This window comes from Copadichromis virginalis, linkage group LG7 (assembly GCF_057382275.1).
Source record: "Copadichromis virginalis isolate Kocher_CV1m ecotype Utaka linkage group LG7, C_Virginalis_male_GT1.1, whole genome shotgun sequence".
NCBI classification, from domain to species: Eukaryota; Metazoa; Chordata; class Actinopteri; order Cichliformes; family Cichlidae; genus Copadichromis; species Copadichromis virginalis.
The window spans coordinates 47,693,967-47,715,730 of NC_140624.1; the positions used below are offsets into that span (position 1 = coordinate 47,693,967).

Here is a 21,764-nt window from a genome sequence, read left to right on the forward strand (position 1 = left end):
GTCAAATTTCTTTGACCTCCATATATTGAGGTGGTAAAGGTAGCAAGTGCCATAACTGCTCTGATAACACCACTTTAAATGCATACCTATTGTACAAGGGAAGTACAACAGCTATACATGTACAAGGGAAATTCTACAAGACAACAAAAAGAGGTAGTCTGAGTTTTGTTTAGGTTTGCCCTTCATTCTTTTGTAAACATTTGTAAACTGGAAATAATCACATGATGATGGTTGTGATTATTACAACAACTGGCAACTTCTTTAGAAGAATATTAAGGATTTCAAAATAAGACGTTAGAATTCAGTGACACAACAAACTAGAGATGTATAAATTCACTTTTGAGTTAAAGTTTTTTTTTTTTCTCTTCATCCTGATGTTTTTGTGTATTCTTGCTAACAGACAAATGGCACTGAAAATAAATCTCCACCTTTAGCCGAGGGATAAAATGCATGGTTGGTTGGCATGTACAGATGTTGTGACTGTCAAACATTTAATTGAAACATAATCACACTTTCAGGGTGCACCTGAGCATGATGGAGAATTTTTGATAAAGCAAATAAATGGGTAGAAATTAAAGATGGCTAGCCCTAATATCAGTCTTTGCTGAAATTTGTATTCCTATATAGGCAGCAGAAAGAGGTAAAAGACCACACTAAATGTTATGTATGATAAATCTAAATTCAGAGAATGTTAAAATTAGTTTGGAGTTTTAGGGTAATATTTAAGAAGGAAAAAAGGAGGCAAAAGAAAATATTAGGTGGTGGAGAAGACTACCATACGTTAGACCTCAGTCACACAGGCCATCCTATCAGGAACTCCCTGGCAACTTGTGGTTGCTAGGGAAAATGTATATTTGTACTTTTTGAAATGTATTTGTTACAGTTTGTTACAGTTATAAGGCACAATTTGTACTTGAGAGGTGGACATTCTGTTTCTGGTTTGCGTCATGCTTTTCACAGTTTCATAACAAGTCCACGAGTAGTTGGCATGTTTATGCAAGTAAGTCATTGCTTTCCACGGCCACTCCCATGCAACCCCAATAATCTGCTAGCGACCAATTGTTAGGTTTTCAGTGCAGCACCATGTACTACTCTGTGGCCAATTTTATCTAGAGACTGCCCGCAAAACTCTAGCAACCACTTGCCAGGTGTTTTAAGACTTCCCAACCACCTACCAGTTTCTAGACCAGTGGAACTAGAGGCTTATGTAGTTGATTTCACATCAAAAGACAGCAACCACTTGCTGATTGGTCTACCAGTGGTGGGCAGAGGGGTCCCGAACTAGTCACTGTGTTTGTGTAACTACAGGGTCACGTAGAATTACAAGAAAAAGATTTCCACATTGATTACTTATAAAATTTGATCCGATCTTTATTTAAATCAGTTATTAGACAAGACAATCTGACTAAACACGTAACACACACAGTTGTATTTTCATATGTGTTTATTAAACACATTGGTGATCATTCACAAGCTGGAAATGAATGAATTTAGTAACTCATACAGGGAGTGCAGAATTATTAGGCAAGTAGTATTTTTGAGGAATAATGTTATTATTGAACAACAACCATGTTCTCAATGAACCCAAAAAACTCATTAATATCAAAGCTGAATGTTTCTGGAAGTAGTTTTTAGTTTGTTTTTACTTTTAGCTATTTTAGGGGGATATCTGTGTGTGCAGGTGACTATTACTGTGCATAATTATTAGGCAACTTAACAAAAAACAAATATATACCCATTTCAATTATTTATTTTTACCAGTGAAACCAATATAACATCTCCACATTCACAAATATACATTTCTGACATTCAAAAACAAAACAAAAACAAATCAGCGACCAATATAGCCACCTTTCTTTGCAAGGACACTCAAAAGCCTGCCATCCATGGATTCTGTCAGTGTTTTGATCTGTTCACCATCAACATTGCATGCAGCAGCAACCACAGCCTCCCAGACACTGTTCAGAGAGGTGTACTGTTTTCCCTCCTTGTAAATCTCACGTTTGATGATGGACCACAGGTTCTCAATGGGGTTCAGATCAGGTGAACAAGGAGGCCATGTCATTAGTTTTTCTTCTTTTATACCCTTTCTTGCCAGCCACGCTGTGGAGTACTTGGACACGTGTGATGGAGCATTGTCCTGCATGAAAATCATGTTTTTCTTGAAGGATGCAGACTTCTTCCTGTACCACTGCTTGAAGAAGGTGTCTTCCAGAAACTGGCAGTAGGACTGGGAGTTGAGCTTGACTCCATCCTCAACCTGAAAAGGCCCCACAAGCTCATCTTTGATGATACCAGCCCAAACCAGTACTCTACCTCCACCTTGCTGGCGTCTGAGTCGGACTGGAGCTCTCTGCCCTTTACCAATCCAGCCACGGGCCCATCCATCTGGCCCATCAAGACTCACTCTCATTTCATCAGTCCATAAAACCTTAGAAAAACCAGTCTTGAGATATTTCTTGGCCCAGTCTTGACGTTTCAGCTTGTGTGTCTTGTTCAGTGGTGGTCGTCTTTCAGCCTTTCTTACCTTGGCCATGTCTCTGAGTATTGCACACCTTGTGCTTTTGGGCACTCCAGTGATGTTGCAGCTCTGAAATATGGCCAAACTGGTGGCAAGTGGCATCTTGGCAGCTGCACGCTTGACTTTTCTCAGTTCATGGGCAGTTATTTTGCGCCTTGGTTTTTCCACACGCTTCTTGCGACCCTGTTGACTATTTTGAATGAAACGCTTGATTGTTCGATGATCACGCTTCAGAAGCTTTGCAATTTTGAGACTGCTGCATCCCTCTGCAAGATATCTCACTATTTTTGACTTTTCTGAGCCTGTCAAGTCCTTCTTTTGACCCATTTTGCCAAAGAAAAGGAAGTTGCCTAATAATTATGCACACCTGATATAGGGTGTTGATGTCATTAGACCACACCCCTTCTCATTACAGAGATGCACATCACCTAATATGCTTAATTGGTAGTAGGCTTTCGAGCCTATACAGCTTGGAGTAAGACAACATGCATGAAGAGGATGATGTGGACAAAATACTCATTTGCCTAATAATTCTGCACTCCCTGTATAACCCCCTTTAGTTGCTGGTGCTTATCAGAGTTGCAGAGTTCAGAGGGTTTTTGGACAGTCTGCCTTGCAAAATGGTTTCACTACATTGGTATTTCTGAAGTGCCCTAATTGAACTGTCCTCTATAGGTCATCCCATAAATCAAGGTCAGGACTTTGGACTAGCCAAGTCATTTTTGTCCTTTTTGGCTATTCACTCCTAGATTTACCTGTTCGTTGTCTTGTTTTGTTGCTCAGCCTTTTCAAACAGGGGATTATGAACTACTTTTCTCTTTCTTGAATCTTAAATTTATTGTTCCCCTAATGACTTCAGGGCTTCCAGACCTAGAGGTTTTGGAGCAGCCACAAACCTTGAAACACACAAATGAAACTTCTGGCTCATCTGTTTACAGCACATGTCTCAAAAGTGTTGTGGACTTTCTGAGTCCTTTTGGTAGGTTGAGATGTGACGCAGTGTTTCCCTTTGAGGTTGTCCTTCCACTAGTAATATTCATAAGTCCAGTGACATGTGAACAAAGATTTTAGTAACGTGTAGCTATATCTCTAGGTGTCTTCCTCATTTTTCTTTTCTTTTTCTTTTTTTTTTTTTTTAAACCTCTTTCTACTCCACTCCCTCCATTTGTAGAAAACCCAATTGTAAGTAGCTTCTACAGAGGTTATTGGTACAGGAAAGGGGGATTAATTTTGTCCTACTTGGACTGTAGGTCATTTTCAATGTGTTTTAATACAGACATGAAAACTACAATTGTTAATGTGTTATTAGTTATTCTATAAATATTACTTGGATGAGGGCCAGACTGTATTTCAATTCAGAAATCCTGGGAAAATCCCATGTGGTTCTGACCTTTTTTTCTTGTAAGCCTATATATGTGACCCTGATAGGAATCATGTTATTTTTTTCTGACACTCTGTTCTGAATTTTCCTGCAGGTTCATATGTATGTGGGGTATGTGGGAAAAAGTACAAGTATTACAACTGCTTTCAGACACATGTCAGGGCGCACAGAGGTAAGAAGCTGCTATTTATTAAAAAATGTATTTGGTCCTTTATGTAAAAACAAATAACTGATTGCTGCACTTTTGCTTTTAAGAATATAGTCTGAAAAGTATTCAAAGAGGCGTGCATGCCCTGCTTTGACTGGGAATTGTTTTAAATCTGATTGTGCAAGTCAGTTATTTTTAGAGCCTGACCAGCATATTGGCGGGGCTAATATGGTGATATATTATATTGCCCAATAAATGAAAATGAAGTCAGTAAAGAAAAGATGGAAGAAATGTCCCTCAGCTATGATATGACTGTTGATGTTGCATAGTTTGTCCACCAGAAGGTACTCTTCAACTTCCTTGTTGGGAAAACGTGTTTGTTCTTGTTTCTGATGTTCCAGTCAGCTCATCTAAGCCGCGAGATACTAAATTACAATTATTTTTTTTAAACTCCATTTTTGTGTTATTAAGGACTCAACTAACTGCAAATAACAAATTTAAGGGTCTAAAATTTGTCTAAAAAATTCTCCAATATATTAAATTTTTTGGTTTTGGTATCGATTTCAAAAAATTCTGTATTTTACGCTGTTGGCACACAAATCAGCACAACAACCAGGCTAATCTGAGCAGAGTTGGGCAGAGGGTGTGCAAGTAATTCACAACTTGTTCTGACAATAAAACAAGATTATTTTTAAACTCTGATATATGCAGCTTTTCAATCACCAAATATTGGCGTCAGTCTTGAGATTTCCATGTCTTTGAGGCTGTAGATATATAAATTGGAGCCCAGGTTGGAAGCACAGAGCACACATTAGCAGCATTTTTTTCATAGAGCTGCAATTTTATTTTTTTAATTTATTTATTTTATTTTATTTATTTATTTTAATTGATGTGTTTGTCTGTTTGTAGAATCAGAGGCCATGGTTGGCGATGGTCTACCCCAAACACCCAACAGTGAGTATACTTCTGCACCACCTGCTTGCCACACTTTTTTTTTTCTCGATAGGGCTGCCTAAGATGTTTTTGACCCTCATTTTCTGACACCACCACTTCCATTTAGCAGAGAAACATGAAAATGTAAAACTGAGGACTAGCCTGAAGGCAGTATGGTTTTACTCTTCGAGTGGTGGTATATAACAGCCACCGGGACCTGCGTTTACTAGGCGTTCCAACATCACAGAAAAAGTTTGATTAGGGCTAAAAATACTCATACCTCAGAGTAATACTTGAGTTATTTATAAATCTTCCTACACACACTCGGCATTCATTACATGAACGTGCACATCACTTTAGAGGTAAGGTATAAATATGGCAGAGAGGAAAAAAGAGAACAGTCTTTATGCACATAGATCATAAGTTTTTTTTTTTTTAAAGCTGTATGAAGAGTATGAACACAGTGGAACTACAAGGTCTGTGACACTGTTAATAAGTAGGCCAGTGAGGCTGCTAGGCAAAGGAGTTGCTATTAGATTAAATTCTTAAGAGGATGAAACATGCTGTAAAGCATTTTGGTTGATGCCGCAGATTTAGACTTTTATACTTGATAATGACTGGCATATCAATTTAAAAGTGTATTTTTAAATATAGATTTCTTTCTATGAGCAGTGTTGGTGGCCCCAAAAGAAATTGGCAGGAGCCGATGGTAAAAATAAATTATGTTTAATGATACATACAGAGTGGTTCCCTTAGAATAGGAAAATAGATTCACATATTATGTGAATATGACTTAAAGTCTATTTAACAACAAATTCACAGCAGTTTGTGGAAAACAAAACCAGGCCAGCTTAGAAGTCTGGATTTCCTGTAAGTGTACTTTGCAAAAATGCCCTGTATTGAACAAATGTTTGCACAAGAGTATTTTAATAAGCAAAAGACAACACAGGCTGTAGGACTGTGGAGGAGTTGTTGATGTTTAAGAGTATTTCAGGAAAATTGCTAGAACAAACTTTGCATAGTTCTGATTAAATGGTGTTCAGCCAAAAGCCACCCTGTGCTTAAAAAACAACAACATGCAGAGTTTGGTGGTTGGGGGGGGGGGGGGTGTTGCCTCAGATACTGAAGAGACCCTAAAATAACTTACAAGGTCTAGTTTTAATAAGATGGTTTTAAATACTCTAATTCCCAAAAATGCAGGCTTGTGCTATGAATCATAAAAATAAAATCCAATTTCCAAAAATTTGTAAATAAATTAAAAAAAAAAAAGATTGATGATGATTTGGAAATAATTAAAATATTATCTTTATTTCCAAAATTGGGGACCGATAAGTGATCAAAAAAAAATCATACAGACAGGAAATGGAAATATTTTAGAAATCAGTGTAAAAAAATTGTGTTAAGCTAAAAATTATATTTTTATGTATTAGACAAACAATAAATTAAAACAACTAAACAGTCCATGTTCACATAATGAAAAAAACTTTATTATGCTTAATATAAAATATAATGCCTCCTTTGGCCTTGTTGAATTCTTGCATTGCATCTTGGTATTGTTTTTATGTTCATTCTCTTTTTTTATTTTATTTTATTGACTTCCAAATAGTTTCTAGCTTTTCCCAGATATTTGCTTTGGATGAAATGCTTGTGAAATCTCTTAGAATTTACTAAATTCCAAATCTGTTCTATAGATTTTAGTCTGGTCGTCGAGAACTTCAAATTCCCTTTAATTGGTCAGATAGTCTTTGCACAGTTTTGACCTATGCTGGAGGTTTTTTTTGTTAATGAAATGAACCTATGACAAATAACTTTTAGTCCAGATGGGATTCCATGATGCATCAAGATTTTGTGTAGACCTTGTAATTCATGGCTGCTGACTTGCAGTAATTTGCCAGAAATATCAAGATGGAGCCACATATTATAATGGAATCTCACTGCGGGTGCTATGCATCTAGCATGATAAAGTTCTCAGACTCTGTGCAGACATTAACAGTCTGTAGAGAGTCAAATTTGGACTCGCCGGTCCAGAATACCTTCTGTCCTCCAGTCATTTAGAGTCCGGTGTTTGTGCTCTCTGGCAGATGTTTCTGAGTATTTGCAGATTTCACATAATGGTTTCTTAGAAGGTATTCTTCCCTTTAAGACAGGGGTGTCAAATGTACGGCCTGCGAGCCACATCCAGCCCACGATACAATTATATCTGGCCCGCAAGATCATTATATATGTCAATTAATGGCCTGTCGATATGTGTGAGCTGAGTCTTCAGGCAGGGAGGGGTGGGACTTTATTTTAATGGGCACACCATGCAGCCAATCATGTGCAAACACAGATTGAGATCATACCATTATGTGAAAGAAGAATGAGAGGCAGATGTTCCGAAGACAGCAAGTAAACTGGTACAGGCCAGGTACACAGAGAGATGGGGGAGCTGGATTTAAATGCAAGCATGTTGGAGAAAAGGTGAAGAAATGAGCAAAAATGTAAACTGAGCACCATCTGGCCTCATTTCACTGATACACATTGATACCTGAATGTGTGCTTGAAGCCATTTATAATCATTAACTTGTTTGATTCACTGCTTACCACAAACAAGCACAAGCATAGTTTTTGGACTTTTAACTGTATTTTCACAACTTTAACAGCTTATTCTACTGATAGAAACCTCCCCTATGGCCATTTATACTAGACAAAGTAATTAAGAAATAAACAATTAACCTGTTGAACCCCAATGCCCCTGGTACTGGAGGCAAGCAAGAACATCTGGTTTTATAGGATCTACTGTCAGATCTGTTATTTAAATGTAGGCACGTGTGGTGTCCACAGAAACGTTGAAATCTCAGCTGGAAGCCTCCAAAACCATTTCAACAATGTCCAACAGATAAAACGGTAAACGATTAAAGAGCAGGTAAACAGATTCTGCAAAAAGATGTTAACACAAAGCACGGATCCCTCTGTTCATCCGACAACACGGAGACAGTGTCTCACAGATTCCAAAACTGCAGTCACTTTTGTCACTGTGACCAAAATTCAGCGAGCCAGCAGCACAAAAACACATTTAGAATTAACTTCACTGTCTTGCTTGCATGATGAAATCACACTTCCTGTATAGTTCTCTTGCTCTGTGTACTTGGAAACCAGTTTCCCATCAAAAATCTACATTTTCTGCCTTATTCACTTACTTATTACACAGAAACCCCCCCCCCAGAAGTTTCTATCTTTCACTTTCAATAGATTTTTCTGTTGTTGTTCTTTTTTTTTTTTTTTTTTTTTTTTTTTTTTTTTTTATGACTACAGTTTAAACCCCCTCTCACCCCCCCCCCCCCCCCCCCAAAAAACAAAACAAAACAAACAAACAAATAAACAAAAAACTACAAAGTCTGGACAATACAGGTAGAACAGTTGTGCTGACAGGTTTCTTTCTTTGTCACAGCAGCTTTTTTTTTCGTTGTGTAGAAAAACAGTTACATATTTAACTTATTTACACTGACAGAAAGTAGAGTTTCACTGGTCTGGCCCACTTAAGATTAAAGTGGGCTGTATGTGGCCTGCAATGTATAACGAGTTTGACACCCCTGCTTTAACACTTATTCGTTCAGTACTCTACCAGTGTTCATTCTTGAGACCTTCTCAGACTCTGGTCTAGAAGCATTTATCTCTGGCTAAAGATCATCAGTGTCCGTCCTTCTGTTTGTAGTACTTTAAATCTAGAGAGCCCTGAGATCTGCTTCAGTCAGCTTTCATTTTCTGCCTCTTCCTTGGAACATTTTGTAAGTATCAGTCTCTGTAATCAACTCCAAAGAATACTTGACTGCACTGTGAGAACACTTTGTCTCGCCCTGTTTGTCTTAAAGACCATCCAGCATCACAGTGCTTAAATGCGGACTCTTTCCTTTTTCAGTGAATTCTTGATGTTTGTACTATTTTGAGCAGCAGTGAGGAATTTCAAACTGAATTCATGTTTTTACTCCCTAAATTTAAGCTGGCACACTGGAATTCTCTGAGAAGTCAGGAATTAATCAAGCATAACGCTCAACCACAATTTTTTTTTCTGCTCATGAATATAAGTACATGACTATAATAACTATAACTTTAGCATCGTAATCAAAAAATAATAATATACTCTATTTTTAAATGGGGTCATTTTGATTCAAGCACTATGTGAAAAATAATGATAGGGTGGCCTTTTTGCTGTTGGTGTGCATTGCCTACTTCTAAAAAAGAGAAGGCAACAGTATTTCTGGATTAACAAGATCCAGAAATACTGTTGCCTTCTCAGTGGATTTGTGAATGCAAAAACCAACAGTGATTAGAGTGCAAACCCATGAACCCATGTAGTAAATTGCACTGCAGAATGTGTGTTTTGCTATTTCTTTCCCTTTTTTTTTTTTTTTTTTAAGATTCTCTAAATATTTTATTGACATTATGTACCATAACTGGAGAAATTCCCAAATTATTTTCAATTTAACATAAAGAGACTTTCTTAACTTGCTGGTTTGACAACACTATTTCAAAGAGTAGAAATAAGGAAAGGGAGTCTTCTGCTTATATTGGTGTGGTGCTATTTCTATACCCAGTCATGTAACAAATAACAATAAATTCCTAGTAAATTCTTCACCGTGTTATGGTTACACAACTATCTTTTGTTGCCATTGCTTGCACAACACATTGCTTGCAATAAATTCAAAGTGTGAATACTCTTGAATATAACCGAGTTCTCCTTGTACAACATGTCTTAAATTCCACATGATTCCATATCACTTTTTCATAACTGCATTACTTCTAATTTCAACAGAAATGTATTTACTGTTAGAAAAACCGCTGGGATTTACTATATTAAAAATATGCAATCCACAGTAGCAAGCGAGATTTGCATCTGTTATTTTCTTCCCCCCAATACTTCATACGTTCCGCAGCCATTTCATTAGGTACACATTGCTTGTACAGGTTCGGACACCCTTTTACAGAAGTACCTTAATTCTTGACACAGATTCAGCGACATTGTCATTATAGCATCACACAGTTGCTGCAGATTTCTAGAGCTACAGATCCAAGATAAGAAACTAACGTTCCACCACATCAGAGGACCTCTATTAGATTTAGATCTGGTGACTGTGAAGGCCATTGAGTACAGTGGACTCATGTTCAAGAAACCAGTTTGAGATATGTGAAATATGAGATATGTTATTGGTAGCGTGTGTGTGTGTGAGAGTGAGAGTGTGATTCTGTCTGTAAACATGAATTGATTCTGATAAAAATTGAGTGTGGAGTGGGCTCATGTTAACATTAAATTTTAAAATTTGTCTTTCTTCACCCAAGTTCTTCTACATCAACTGATTGAAAATTGACAAAAAGCCTTATCTTAGAAACTATGATACTTACAAGTTTGGTGTGTATTGTCAACATATAGAAAATATTATATGAACATGACATTTGACCTCTAACCTTTCCCCCGCAAATTCACTGAGAGAACTGCTGCTTTCTGGATTGTTTCCCTCTGTAAACTCTTGATGGTTGAGCGGGAAAATCCTAACAGATCAGCAGTTTCTGAAAAGTCAAATCAGCCATTCTAGCACCAATAACTGTACCACATCAAAATGATTTAAATTACCTTTCTTCCCCATTCTGATAGTTTGAACTTCAACAGACTATGTTTACCTATCTAAATAGCTGAACAGAGTTTTGTGCTAATGAGCAGTTGAAAAGGTATAGCTAATGGAGTAGTGAGTGTTCATTAACCTTTAATTTTTGATGAAACTTTATCCTCCTTGGCATGAAGGATACCAGTGTTGAACAGAGTTTTTGAGAGGTATACCACCAGAGACCTTGGATCCAGCTGCTTGAGGGTTTGTGCTGTTCTACTTTTCCCACCCCAGAAGTGTTCTGTACTGTACTCTGCTGCTGCACTGGACACTGGAATTAACCACTATTATCTCAAAGGTTTGATAGTTAGGGGAACCTTTCTCTTGGGAAATGACCAGAAGTCATAAAAAGTCCTATGAGCACTCACCTCATTGAGAGGAAAACCAGTAGCATGGACACTGTGCAACATGGAGCAGCTGTAATTCTCTAATGGTTGCAGATGCAGTCCAACATGTTGATGGGGGATTCTGTGTATTCAATATTATGAAAAAAAATAGACCAGTTCTTAACATTGCTTACTTATTTTGTGGTGGATCCACTATCAGTGTTCTAATTTATCAAAAGGACATACAGCCATCAGATATTTTCATCTTTGTCATCATTAAAACTCAGTTCAGTTTTATTAATATAGTGCCAATTAACAAGTTTACTTTCAGTTATCCCCTATGGCTATACCTGTTGTAGCAAGGGATTGCTACAACAGGTAGCTCTGCATGTTTCATTTAACAATTTACACTGGTTGCCTTTCCTGATGCAATCTCAAAGGAATTTGTGTCTCCTCATGAGATCGAACCGGTGATCTTTTGCTTCTAAGGCGAATGTCACGGTCAGTGATAGAAAATATTCCGCTGATGTAACCTCTGGCCAGGAGTCAGTTAGTCAGTCAGTATTTTAATATGTCTATAAGCACTGATGTTGCCATTTATAAATGTCATGTGCCCAACACCTTCACACTTCCAGCACTGTGCTTCACTGTTGAGACTTTGCATTCTCCTGTTTTCACAGCAGACGTGCTGGACCCCATCTGAGCTGAACAAATTTATCTCGGTTTCAGCTGAAAAGTATGCTCTAAATATTCTTCAGGCTTTTTTTCATGTTCTTTGTCATAAAATAGCAAGATTAATCTTTTTAAAGTAATGACCTCAGCAGTTAATGTCTAAGAAAAAAAGCCCATGGTTGATCACTAGCAATGTGCTTCTCATTTTTTCATGGTCTTTAACATAGAGGAAGGCTGTTGCAGCTCTGATTATTAGTGATACTGTACTGATTCTGTACCTTTTAATGCTAGAACTGTGGTTTCACAGATTTGTTTTGAGCATCAGTCATCCTGCATCTTTTTTTTGCTTGTCTTTACTGGAGCCATGGGACAAATTTTCAGATAGACACAACCCATTAATTCCAGTAAAAACAAACAAACAAATGTTCACTCGCACCTGTATTTTCAAAATAGATTTTATAATCTAATATACTGTGCAAAGTCTCGAATCACCTCTCATTTCTTTATATTTTGCTTTTAAGGAGCTTTATAGGAGCCAAATCTCTTTTTAATTCATTTTTTTAAAGGTGTAATATGAAGAGGGGGGCCTTAACAGCCCACTGATAATAGTGTGCATCTAACTTAATAGGCAAAATCAATATTGTTTAAACACAATATTTATCCCTTCAAGCAAACTACACTTGGTGATAATATTTAGCTGTTTTCAGAGATAAATTTGTCCATTTATTACCCAGGTCCATTAGGTTTTGGATGAATCTTTTATCATCCAGTCATCATTGAATTAGAATATACTCAGAAACGTGCTCTTCATTTTCCTTCCATCGTTTTGTAGTAAAATAAATTCCTGAATTGTATCAAAGTGTAATAGTATCGTAAGCAGGATAATGTAAAGCATCCCTTGTTCTTTGCCAGGATAAGGGTTGAAAATCTTTTCCTCCCCTGCCAGATGTACTGTGATCCTAATTTGTCCCATTTATTGAATTTCAATTTGTTTGAGTGTTTGTGATAGGAAGAATAACCTGGTCAAGATGTTCATGTTCCTGCCTCAGCTTGGGATTTAAAACTTAATAATGGGATTAAATTCCACCTCCTATTGTCATTCCCAATTGTTTTGCTCAAGAGGCTCAACATTATGGCATACCAATTGTTCTTTTACAGTTAATATTAACTCATAAATATGTCACGAGGTATGAAATTCAGTTTCTTGAGTGGACTCCAACTTATGCTCCAGCTAGTTTTATAGGTTTTTGGAGTATTCAGCTTGTAGCCTGAGATGGAACTAAAGGTATCCAAAAACACCAACAAGTTTGGAGTTGATATTTCTGGATTTGGCAAAAAGATTAAGATGTCATCTGTAAATCAAGAAAGTTAGTGTCCTTGATTGAAGTATTACTTTATTATTCTGTTAATTTTATTATTACAGGATCGAATATTACTATCGTGGGTCAATCCCTGACTTAGTTCCTAAATGGATATGATGTTGTTAAAGACTTGTGAATGATCCCAAAGTTGTTTCCTGAAATCTTTCCAAGTGATTTCAAAACCAGCAGACAGACTGTAAAGGGCCTATTGCACAACTTTGTCTAGTCCCTCTGCAGGCTGAAAACTGAAAGCTGAAAACTTTTGTTATGTCTCCATTTATTATTAATTTTGCCTTTGGATTGTTTAGCAGAGATGGATACTTTTTAGTGAAGGTATTTTTGTATTGCTTTCTATAAAAATTTCCAGTTCACTTAAATGCTCTCTCGTACTGCTTGCAGTTTGTTGTGCTCATGCAGAGTATGGTGGACGTTATCCTGCTTCTGCCTTTGCCAGATAAAGCCGTTCTGCAAGAAACTTATTATTTGAGAAAGGAGATTTTTGGTTCTTTTGGCCATGATGTATGTTAAAAATCTTATAATCTTTGTTCAAAAAATCAAGAGGTCAGTCCTAAGGATGGGAAATAGCAAGAAAAGGCTGAAGTTTGCCAAATTACACAAGAACTGGAAATCAGAACTGAAAATCGGTGGCAGGGGTCCAGGTTCAGGTCTGGCCCATACCCTTTCCTATCATTCCCCTTCAGTCTCTCTTATCTTCCTGTCACGGTGTACTGTCCTATGAAAAACAAAGGCTATAAATGCTCCGCTAATTATATAAAGGAGGGCCATTTCAGCCAGTGGTGTTGGGCTCTTGTCAATTAATAGGATTTTGTACACAGCATCAGATTTTGATCCACCATGCAATACGATCTGGAAAGCATCTGATTGGCCGTGGTTTCATTCATCACCTCACAATAATGCCAGTGCAATAAAAGCATACCTAGATGGAAAAACACACAGAAGAACTCTATCAGTCATAGATTGGCCTCCTCAGTGCCCAGAACACAACATTATTGAAGCAATTTGGGATCATCTTGACAGAGAATGGAACAAAAAGCAGCCAATGTCCAAAGAAAAGCTTTCAATGTCTTTCACGAAGCCTGAAGATATATTCCTTGAGACTACTTAAAGAAATGACAAGGTTTCCCTAAGTGAAGTTCAGATTGTGTTGGGGAATAATACCATATAGAGACTTTCAAGCGTGTTTATAGAGGAAAACGAATAGAGTACAAACTCTATTTTTGCCCTCCTGTATTTCCATGTATTTTTACATGTTTCAGTAACCTGCTACACCTATTTCTATTATTTTCCAAGCAATATATTAAGGAGTGAGTGGTGGCTCAAGACTTTTGCAAAGCAGTTTGTTTGTAAATATTTCCACTTAATTACCTCTAAATGTTTGCTTGTATGCATTTATTTTGTCAGTACAGTGTCTTAAGAGTTTACAATTCATTTAGGATATGGAAAAAGTTGAGCCAGATTATTATTATTATTATTATTATTATTATTATTATTATTTTTAAAGCATCACCACTGCATCAACAGACTGATGTAGTTTATTTAAGAGTATGCTAATCCACGAAGAAGGGTCATAGCTAAATCACCAAAGGTCCTGTGAAATATAACATAGAATTAAACATTTTGCACATTAATTGGTGCATTAAGATTCATGTTTTTCAAACATTTTAGATTCTATTCACAATTTCAATTGGTCCAAAAGCTAAAAGACTAAAATACAGTAAGCAGTACACAAACTTCTAACCATGTTATACCACTGTGAAAATTGTAATTTTATTTTTTACAGTATATTTAGAATGCTTGTTTGTTTGTTTTTGCTTGATATGTAAAATGGGCCTTGCACTGCAAAGTTTTGGTAGATTTAAAAAGCTAAACATTTGGTTTGACATTTTTAGTAAAGTCTAGTCTTATTTTGGGGTTGTTTTCTAACTAGACTTGTGTCCATAATGTTGTTGATTCAGTCCAGTGTGCATGGACCACTGATTTAACAGAAGCTTTGATTATACTGACAAACACCAGGAATTCACTGATTTATGGAAATTTATTTTAATTAGTGGGAGAATTGATGTAATATACACAGCACTGCAGCCAGGCAGTATTATAAATGCAATTACTCATGCTAATAATTACTGTTATTACTGTAAAATAAAAAAATCTTTTTAATCACCTGTTAGCTATTCTTTGTCCACTTTTAAATGGCCATTTGCTTTGCTTACATAACGCTTACTTTTAACATATTTTGCACAGTATGTACCTGAGCTGTCAAACAATGCCAAAAGTCATTTTCAGGTTTTACTTAAAATGGTTTGAGCCTGTGGTTTTTATTATTGTCACTAATATTCTTATTATCATTAGTATTAGTAGTAGTTTTAATTGAATTTAATCAATGAAAATTGATCCGTGATGCTTTCAGGGTTTCCTTCAGGGTATAGTGCGTGCTGAGCCTCAACCTTTGGAATTTTTTTTTTTTTTTTTAAGGTGTAGGTGTGACATCAAACATGAATCAGCCTGCTTTTATTTAGCTTACTTACTTTAGCTTAAAGAAAAGAACAAGCAAAATGCAAAAGGTAAATGGTACGCCTTGCGGTTTACCTTCAGTTCAGCCGATTATTCATCCATGTATATTCACTAATTTATGTAGGTTAAATCTTCTCTCTACTTGCACTGCCAGCTATGTGTCTGAAATCGGAAGCAGAAGGTCCTACACCGGTCTACTTTTCTCATTTTGTACCCCCACAAACACTCACTATGTGCCATAGTGCTATATTAAGAGTCGCAGACGCTGCACACCTTTTCGGAAATTCAACTTTGTGTTTTATGTAGTTTGTGAGACACCTGCCAGTACTGCAGCTTTATTTTTTTCCACATTTGAATGTGGTTCCCCCCCCTTTTTTTCTTTTTAAACTTGATTATATAGTGAAATTCAGAATTTATTAACAGCCCTTCTGTCTATTACATCCTTGAAGTGCCTCAGGAATTCAGCTAAGAATGCAGCTGATTGGATTAAGTGCCCCTTGAGAACAGGCTGGAGAAAATTTAGAAGTTGTCACTCTGCTGCTAAATAATAAAACATTTCACATGGGTGTGTGATGAGGGGCCTTTTGCAGGGACAACGTCAGACATGTTATTACAGAGAGAGACTAAACCTGAAAGAACTGGAAAATTGATTTTTGTCTTACAAGTCTTTGTGCTGTGCTTTTTATGCAACAGATTGCCTTCAGACAGCAGTTGACTGCAGTGTGTAGAGGCACTTCAGTTCTCACTTGTCAACAGCCACCTGGCTGAACAATGTTTTACCCCACAACAAAATTAACAAGAGCAGAAGAAGCAATCTTCATCTCTGATGCCCTTTCACGCCCTTTATACACTTGGAAAGAAATGTCAGTGAATCCTACATCAACAAAAGTAAAAATAACAAAGTAAGACTAAAGTAACATTATATTGCACATTTAAACACTTTTGAACAATACATAATAGTATGTACATAGTCACAGACGCGTACATTTCGATTAAAAAGAGATCTTCTTTTAATTGTGTGAACTTGCTGTTAACTAACAATATATATGTTACTTTAATTTAAATGCAGCTTTCTATTTTCTTTGTGGGGTTATTTTGCTTTTATTTTTAGCTTTTGATATTAATGTTGTCATAAAAATATTAAGCTCATTATTAACCTCTGATCGTTCCACTTAAAGGTCAAGGTTGTTTTTTTTTTGTGTGTTTGTTTGTTTTTTAAAGCCTCAATGAAATAACATTTTTCTAAGGTTATCAATGACATGAACTGAGAAAACTTGTGAATTGTTGTGGGCATGGGATGACCCCTTTTCTCAGAGCTTTATACCTGGAATTCTTCCCTCCCTGTTTGGATGCACTGGAGTCCTATCTTATCCTTTGTACTTTAAACATTTTTGTTAATTTAACCTTGTTTGTGGTGCAAATAGACAAAAAAAAAGAAAGAAAACAGAAAAATAGGACCCCTGACCTTCAGTTGAAAGCAACAACACACTTTGGAATTACATGTGTGTTAAATCGCTGTGCGGTGCATTTCAGTTGGCTAAAATATATGCCGTGTACGTGCTTGGTCCAATGTTCAGTTTAAGCCATTTCTCTCTCTTGATCTCAGAACTTTACACAGTCCATACGTGTGTTGATATTATTTAGTTTTCCCGAGCGTTTTTTTTTTTTTTTTTTTTTTTTTTTTTGTCTAGCTAGCGTTACCTGAATTTGGTAATAAATTAAACACTGTTTGTACTGTCAGTGTTGTTCATTGTTGGCTTGTTCCTTTTATCTACAGGTAGCTTCCGTTACTCCTGTGACATCTGTGGAAAGAAGTATAAATACTATAGCTGCTTTCAGGAGCATCGTGATCTGCATGCAGTTGATGGTAAGTTTTGCACAATTTTCAATCATTCCTCGTGGAAAAATCTGTACTTTCTGCAGCAACTGCAAAATCTAAACAAAGGGGGCTAGATTGTTTATATGGAGGAAAAAAATAAAATAAAATTAAGCATTTTATTCAAGGACTCCAAAAAACAGAAGGGATGGCCAGTGTCTAAATGTGGTCTGCAAGTCAAGGGAATTAAGGGCCCTTAAACTTTTAGAAGAATGAAAGTCAGCAGAGGCATGGCAGAATACATGTGTGTAAATGAGCGCAAGGCAGGAGGAAAGGTGAGGATACAAGGAGCAGAGGTGAAGAGGAGAGTGCAGGCTGGGTGAACTCTGTGGAAAGAGTTACCTAAGTAAAATTTTACTTGTATAGCACCTTTCAAGATAAAAATCACAAAGATCTTCACAGAAGCTAAATCATAAAAACAAAAATTAACCAAAAGCAAGTTTAAAAATATGACTTTTTAGTTTTTTTCAAAAGAGACCACGGAGTCCACGGATCTCAAGCTCAAAGGGAGAATTCCAGAGTCTGGGGGCCAAAGTTACAAAAGCTCTGTCACCTTTCGTTTTCAGCCTGGATGGACAACCAGCAAGCCCTGATCACATGACCTCAGGGACCTGAGTGAGAGACGAGTGTCAGTGTGTCAGATTTGTGACAGAAGGATAGCAGCAAGAGTGAAAGGAATGATTTACAAGATGGTAGTGAGACCTGTTATGATGTATGGTTCGGATACTGTGAACCTGACAAGAAGAGAGGAGGCCAAGAAATAGCAGAGTTTAAGAACGGTTTAGGTTGAGCAGTTGAAACAAAGTTAGAGAGGTGAGGCTGAGATGGTTCGACCATGTACCGAGGAGGGATAGTGGATATACTGGGTAAAAGATGAGATGCAGGCAGGAATTGAACTCATGTGATTATTGTAGTATTACATATCTGAAAGAGCTCAAGTTTTGTGACGAGTATTGTGAGAAGATAATCGGCTTGGTCATCTTCCTTTTCTTCTCTCAGATCCATACGAACAGGTGGTGCTACCTGTGGATGGCCTTAAAGAAGAGGAGCCAGTTGAACCCTATCAGAAAATTGGACCAAGTAAGACTGTTTGGTGTACTTGAGGTACACAGATATCTGTACACAAAATTCACAGTTTGGTATATTCATTGATTGGTTTAGTTTGATTTAAGTTTAGCAGACAAAAAAGTGCCTGATAGGCAGTTATTCTTATTGTTAGAGTTGGGATAATAAAATGCTGCAGTCAGTCAAAAAAAGGCTTTAAACTCCTTGTTCACAAGCATAAAGTAAATAAAAATTATATTTTAAAATAAGTGGAAGTTGTGCACAGTTAACTTTTCAAAATCTGAAAATTTTGAAAAATATTTTATTTCTTTGATTACTTCAACACGGAGGAATCGCATTAAACCAGGGAATTTTAATACTGAGCTGAGGGTTGTGTACTGAACCATCAGGACAAATGCAATAATATCGCTGCAGATGTCTGTACAGAGTATGATTTCAAAATGAAGACATACCACAGCAGAATGAGATTACAAAATTCATTTTAAGGTAGCTTGGCTTTTGTGTTTCCCTGCAGAAGAAGTATATAGAAAGATTTTCCAGAAAGTTTTCTTTAAGTTAAAATTCGGTGATGTTTTAGGGCCTTACAGTTTCAGTCTTCTGTCCAGTTAAAAGTATTGAACACCGTATAGTGAAAAGGCGTTAAGACATTGTGATACTCAGTGTAAATAACACCAAGGATATACGTTAAGTAAAGACTGGTAAGGTTTCCAAACATAAGTCCATAAGTCCTTTTTCGCAGGGGAAAAAGCACTCACCCACCTCTACAGAGACAGCGGGTTCAGCAGACAGCAGCACGTGCCCCTTAAAACACTATTGGCAGTGTTTGCAGGTGGGAATCCTGCACTTATCACTGCATTAATGACTTTTATGGGTGATAGTGTGAACCTCCATGCACAAAACAGGGAAACCCCTGTGTTTCTAATCACTATTATGTACTGCTAAATGTAAACTGTAAAAAAAACAAAACAAACAACATCCAGTCAGAGTCACTGCTTCTTCCTCTTTCCACTCGATATCGACTTCTTGTTTTCTGCTTCTCTCTAGTGAAGTAAGGCATGTGCAAAAACGCTATTCTTCATCTTAACTGAAGACAACTAATCCAACAGATTTAATCTTTACTCCTTCTTATTATAACCATCGTGGATACAGAAGAGGACAAAGGTTTGTTTATGTGTTTTCTTGTTTCCAGAAACTGGGAGCTATGTTTGTGAATTCTGTGGGAAGCAGTACAAGTATTTCAACCCGTACCAGGAACATGTTGCTCTTCACACGCCAATGGGTGAGTTCATTTGTTTTCTGTGCTTTATTTATTATGATAATGAGTCATTTCTTCATTTTATTTTTGTACAGTATGAAATCTCATATGCAGCTCTAAACCTTGTTGTATGGACAGTGTCATGTATTTTGTTTCTAAAGTTGTGCAATGAATGCAATCCAAGATGCTCCTTTTTCATGTAGGTTCATTTGATTTGAAGACATCACGGATACAGGAATGTGGTAGCATGGATATGAGTAAATTTGGCCACAGCCAAACTGGAAAGATAAAAAGTAAGCATAAATTTGTTTTTTTTTTTTACTTTTTTCATTTATATAGGAAAAGTCGCATGCCTTATAACCCTTGAACCTTTTTTTTTTACCTTGGACACAAACACACATACTGAAATTTGACCATCAAATCTGCCTTTTTTGTCGAAGTACTATTTACAGATCACATACACTAGTGGGCCACACTGTAACATTTGAAGCTGATAATGTTCATAATAACTGTCATATGTTGAACATTTTTGTGCTTAAATAATGAATTGTAGAATTAATTCTGCATTTGTAAATTAATTTTCGAATTCCACATTAAAAAGCTGATTTTCAAAATGTTTTTTAAAACATAATTTGAAACGGTAATTAAAATGGACTCTGCATCCTCTACTTTACCTGCTAATCTCTTTCTCCTTTAACACACAATTCAAATGACTCTGAAAGAGTGCAAATTTACTGAGGAAGTCTGTAACTTGTACACATTTGTATGAATATAAAAAAAAATTAATAAATAAAATAAAAATCTGCAAGAAATAAAATGGAGGGGGGGGGTACAAAACTTTAGTAACTTTACTTCACTGTGTGAATTTACTGTTTGAGTTCAGTTTTGGTCTTAAACCACCACCTGGCTCAACAATCTTTTTGTCAAATTATTGGCAAAAAGTTTACAGTGGGTTTCTTCTGAGAGATGCTTCTAAGGCTGAAATTAAGCCAAGAGAAACAACAACTGAAAACAAATGTATACATTTAAAAAAAAATCTCTTGATGAATGAATTACAGGCAAGCATATGCCCAAAAGGTTACTTGCTCTGGATGTTTCTGTGGAAAATTGTTTTATCACTCATCCAAGTGACTTCTCCGGTGTAACAGATGAGTGATGAATGTTTCACCCACTGAAAACCATTGTGCCCAGTTGAATTCAATTGACTTTAAGGAGAGTTGTTAGATGCTGTGCTCATGAGGACAGTCGGTTTTAACTTGCAGCACAACACAAAGCTGCCATATTTGATCAATGATCAAAACACTTAATAGAGCAGAATTAAGACAAATGTAATGTCCTCATATGATAACACATCACACATGACCCAGCATTGTTCTAAGAATGCAAACTTTCTTATTAGAAGTTTCCCAAGTTGCCAGAAAGGAACAGATTTCTTGCTGATCTTAATCAGTGGTCGTTGCTCTCTCTCCGGAATGGCTGCACGGAGGAACATCTATGATAAGCGCTGAGGTTTGTGTCCTTGTCAGGATTAAGCCATCCTCAGCTTCCAGGTTAGGAAAAGTGGAACCAGAAGATATTTGAATGCATCTCTCCACAGCTGCTGATGAATTCTACAAAAAACAAAGTTTGTTAAAAACACTTGCAGGTGAATCACCACAGATTTATCAGTGACATCCATTTACTCAAGAATCACTGATAAGTGAATAACTAGAATGTATAGTTTATAATTTCAACAGTGTACTGCACAAAATGGAACTGGAATATGTCAGATGTGTGATGCTTGTGTGATTTTTTTTTTTTTTTTTTTTTTTTTAATTAATTTATTTATTTTTTAGTACTACAAAACTTTGCAGTACTCATGCTAATTTAATGTGGAATTTTAAAAAATTATTTTGAAATGAGGTTTTTAAAAAACATTTTGAAAAACAGGTTTTTTAATGTGGAATGCAAAAATGAATTTACAAATGCTGAATTTATTCTACAATTCATTATTTAAGCACAGAATTCTTTATTTTGATGCGTGTGGCTCTTGTGGTCCTCCATAATTTTGATGAC

General features: G+C 36.5%; 1 protein-coding gene across 3 annotated transcripts in view; it reads left to right on the forward strand.

Annotated features, from left to right (window-relative positions):
* znf618 (zinc finger protein 618) overlaps positions 1 to 21,764 on the forward strand; it is a 45,772-nt gene that overhangs the window by 10,530 nt on the left and 13,478 nt on the right. For 2 of the 3 annotated variants that reach the window (XM_085463835.1, XM_085463836.1), the window contains exons 3-9: positions 3,997 to 4,074; positions 4,960 to 5,004; positions 17,291 to 17,380; positions 18,389 to 18,469; positions 19,194 to 19,283; positions 19,644 to 19,733; positions 19,913 to 20,002. In XM_085463835.1, the coding sequence (XP_085319961.1) occupies positions 3,997 to 4,074; positions 4,960 to 5,004; positions 17,291 to 17,380; positions 18,389 to 18,469; positions 19,194 to 19,283; positions 19,644 to 19,733; positions 19,913 to 20,002 (564 nt within the window). The remainder of the gene's footprint in view (positions 1 to 3,996; positions 4,075 to 4,959; positions 5,005 to 17,290; positions 17,381 to 18,388; positions 18,470 to 19,193; positions 19,284 to 19,643; positions 19,734 to 19,912; positions 20,003 to 21,764) is intronic. The other variant, XM_085463837.1, reaches the window with a different exon arrangement.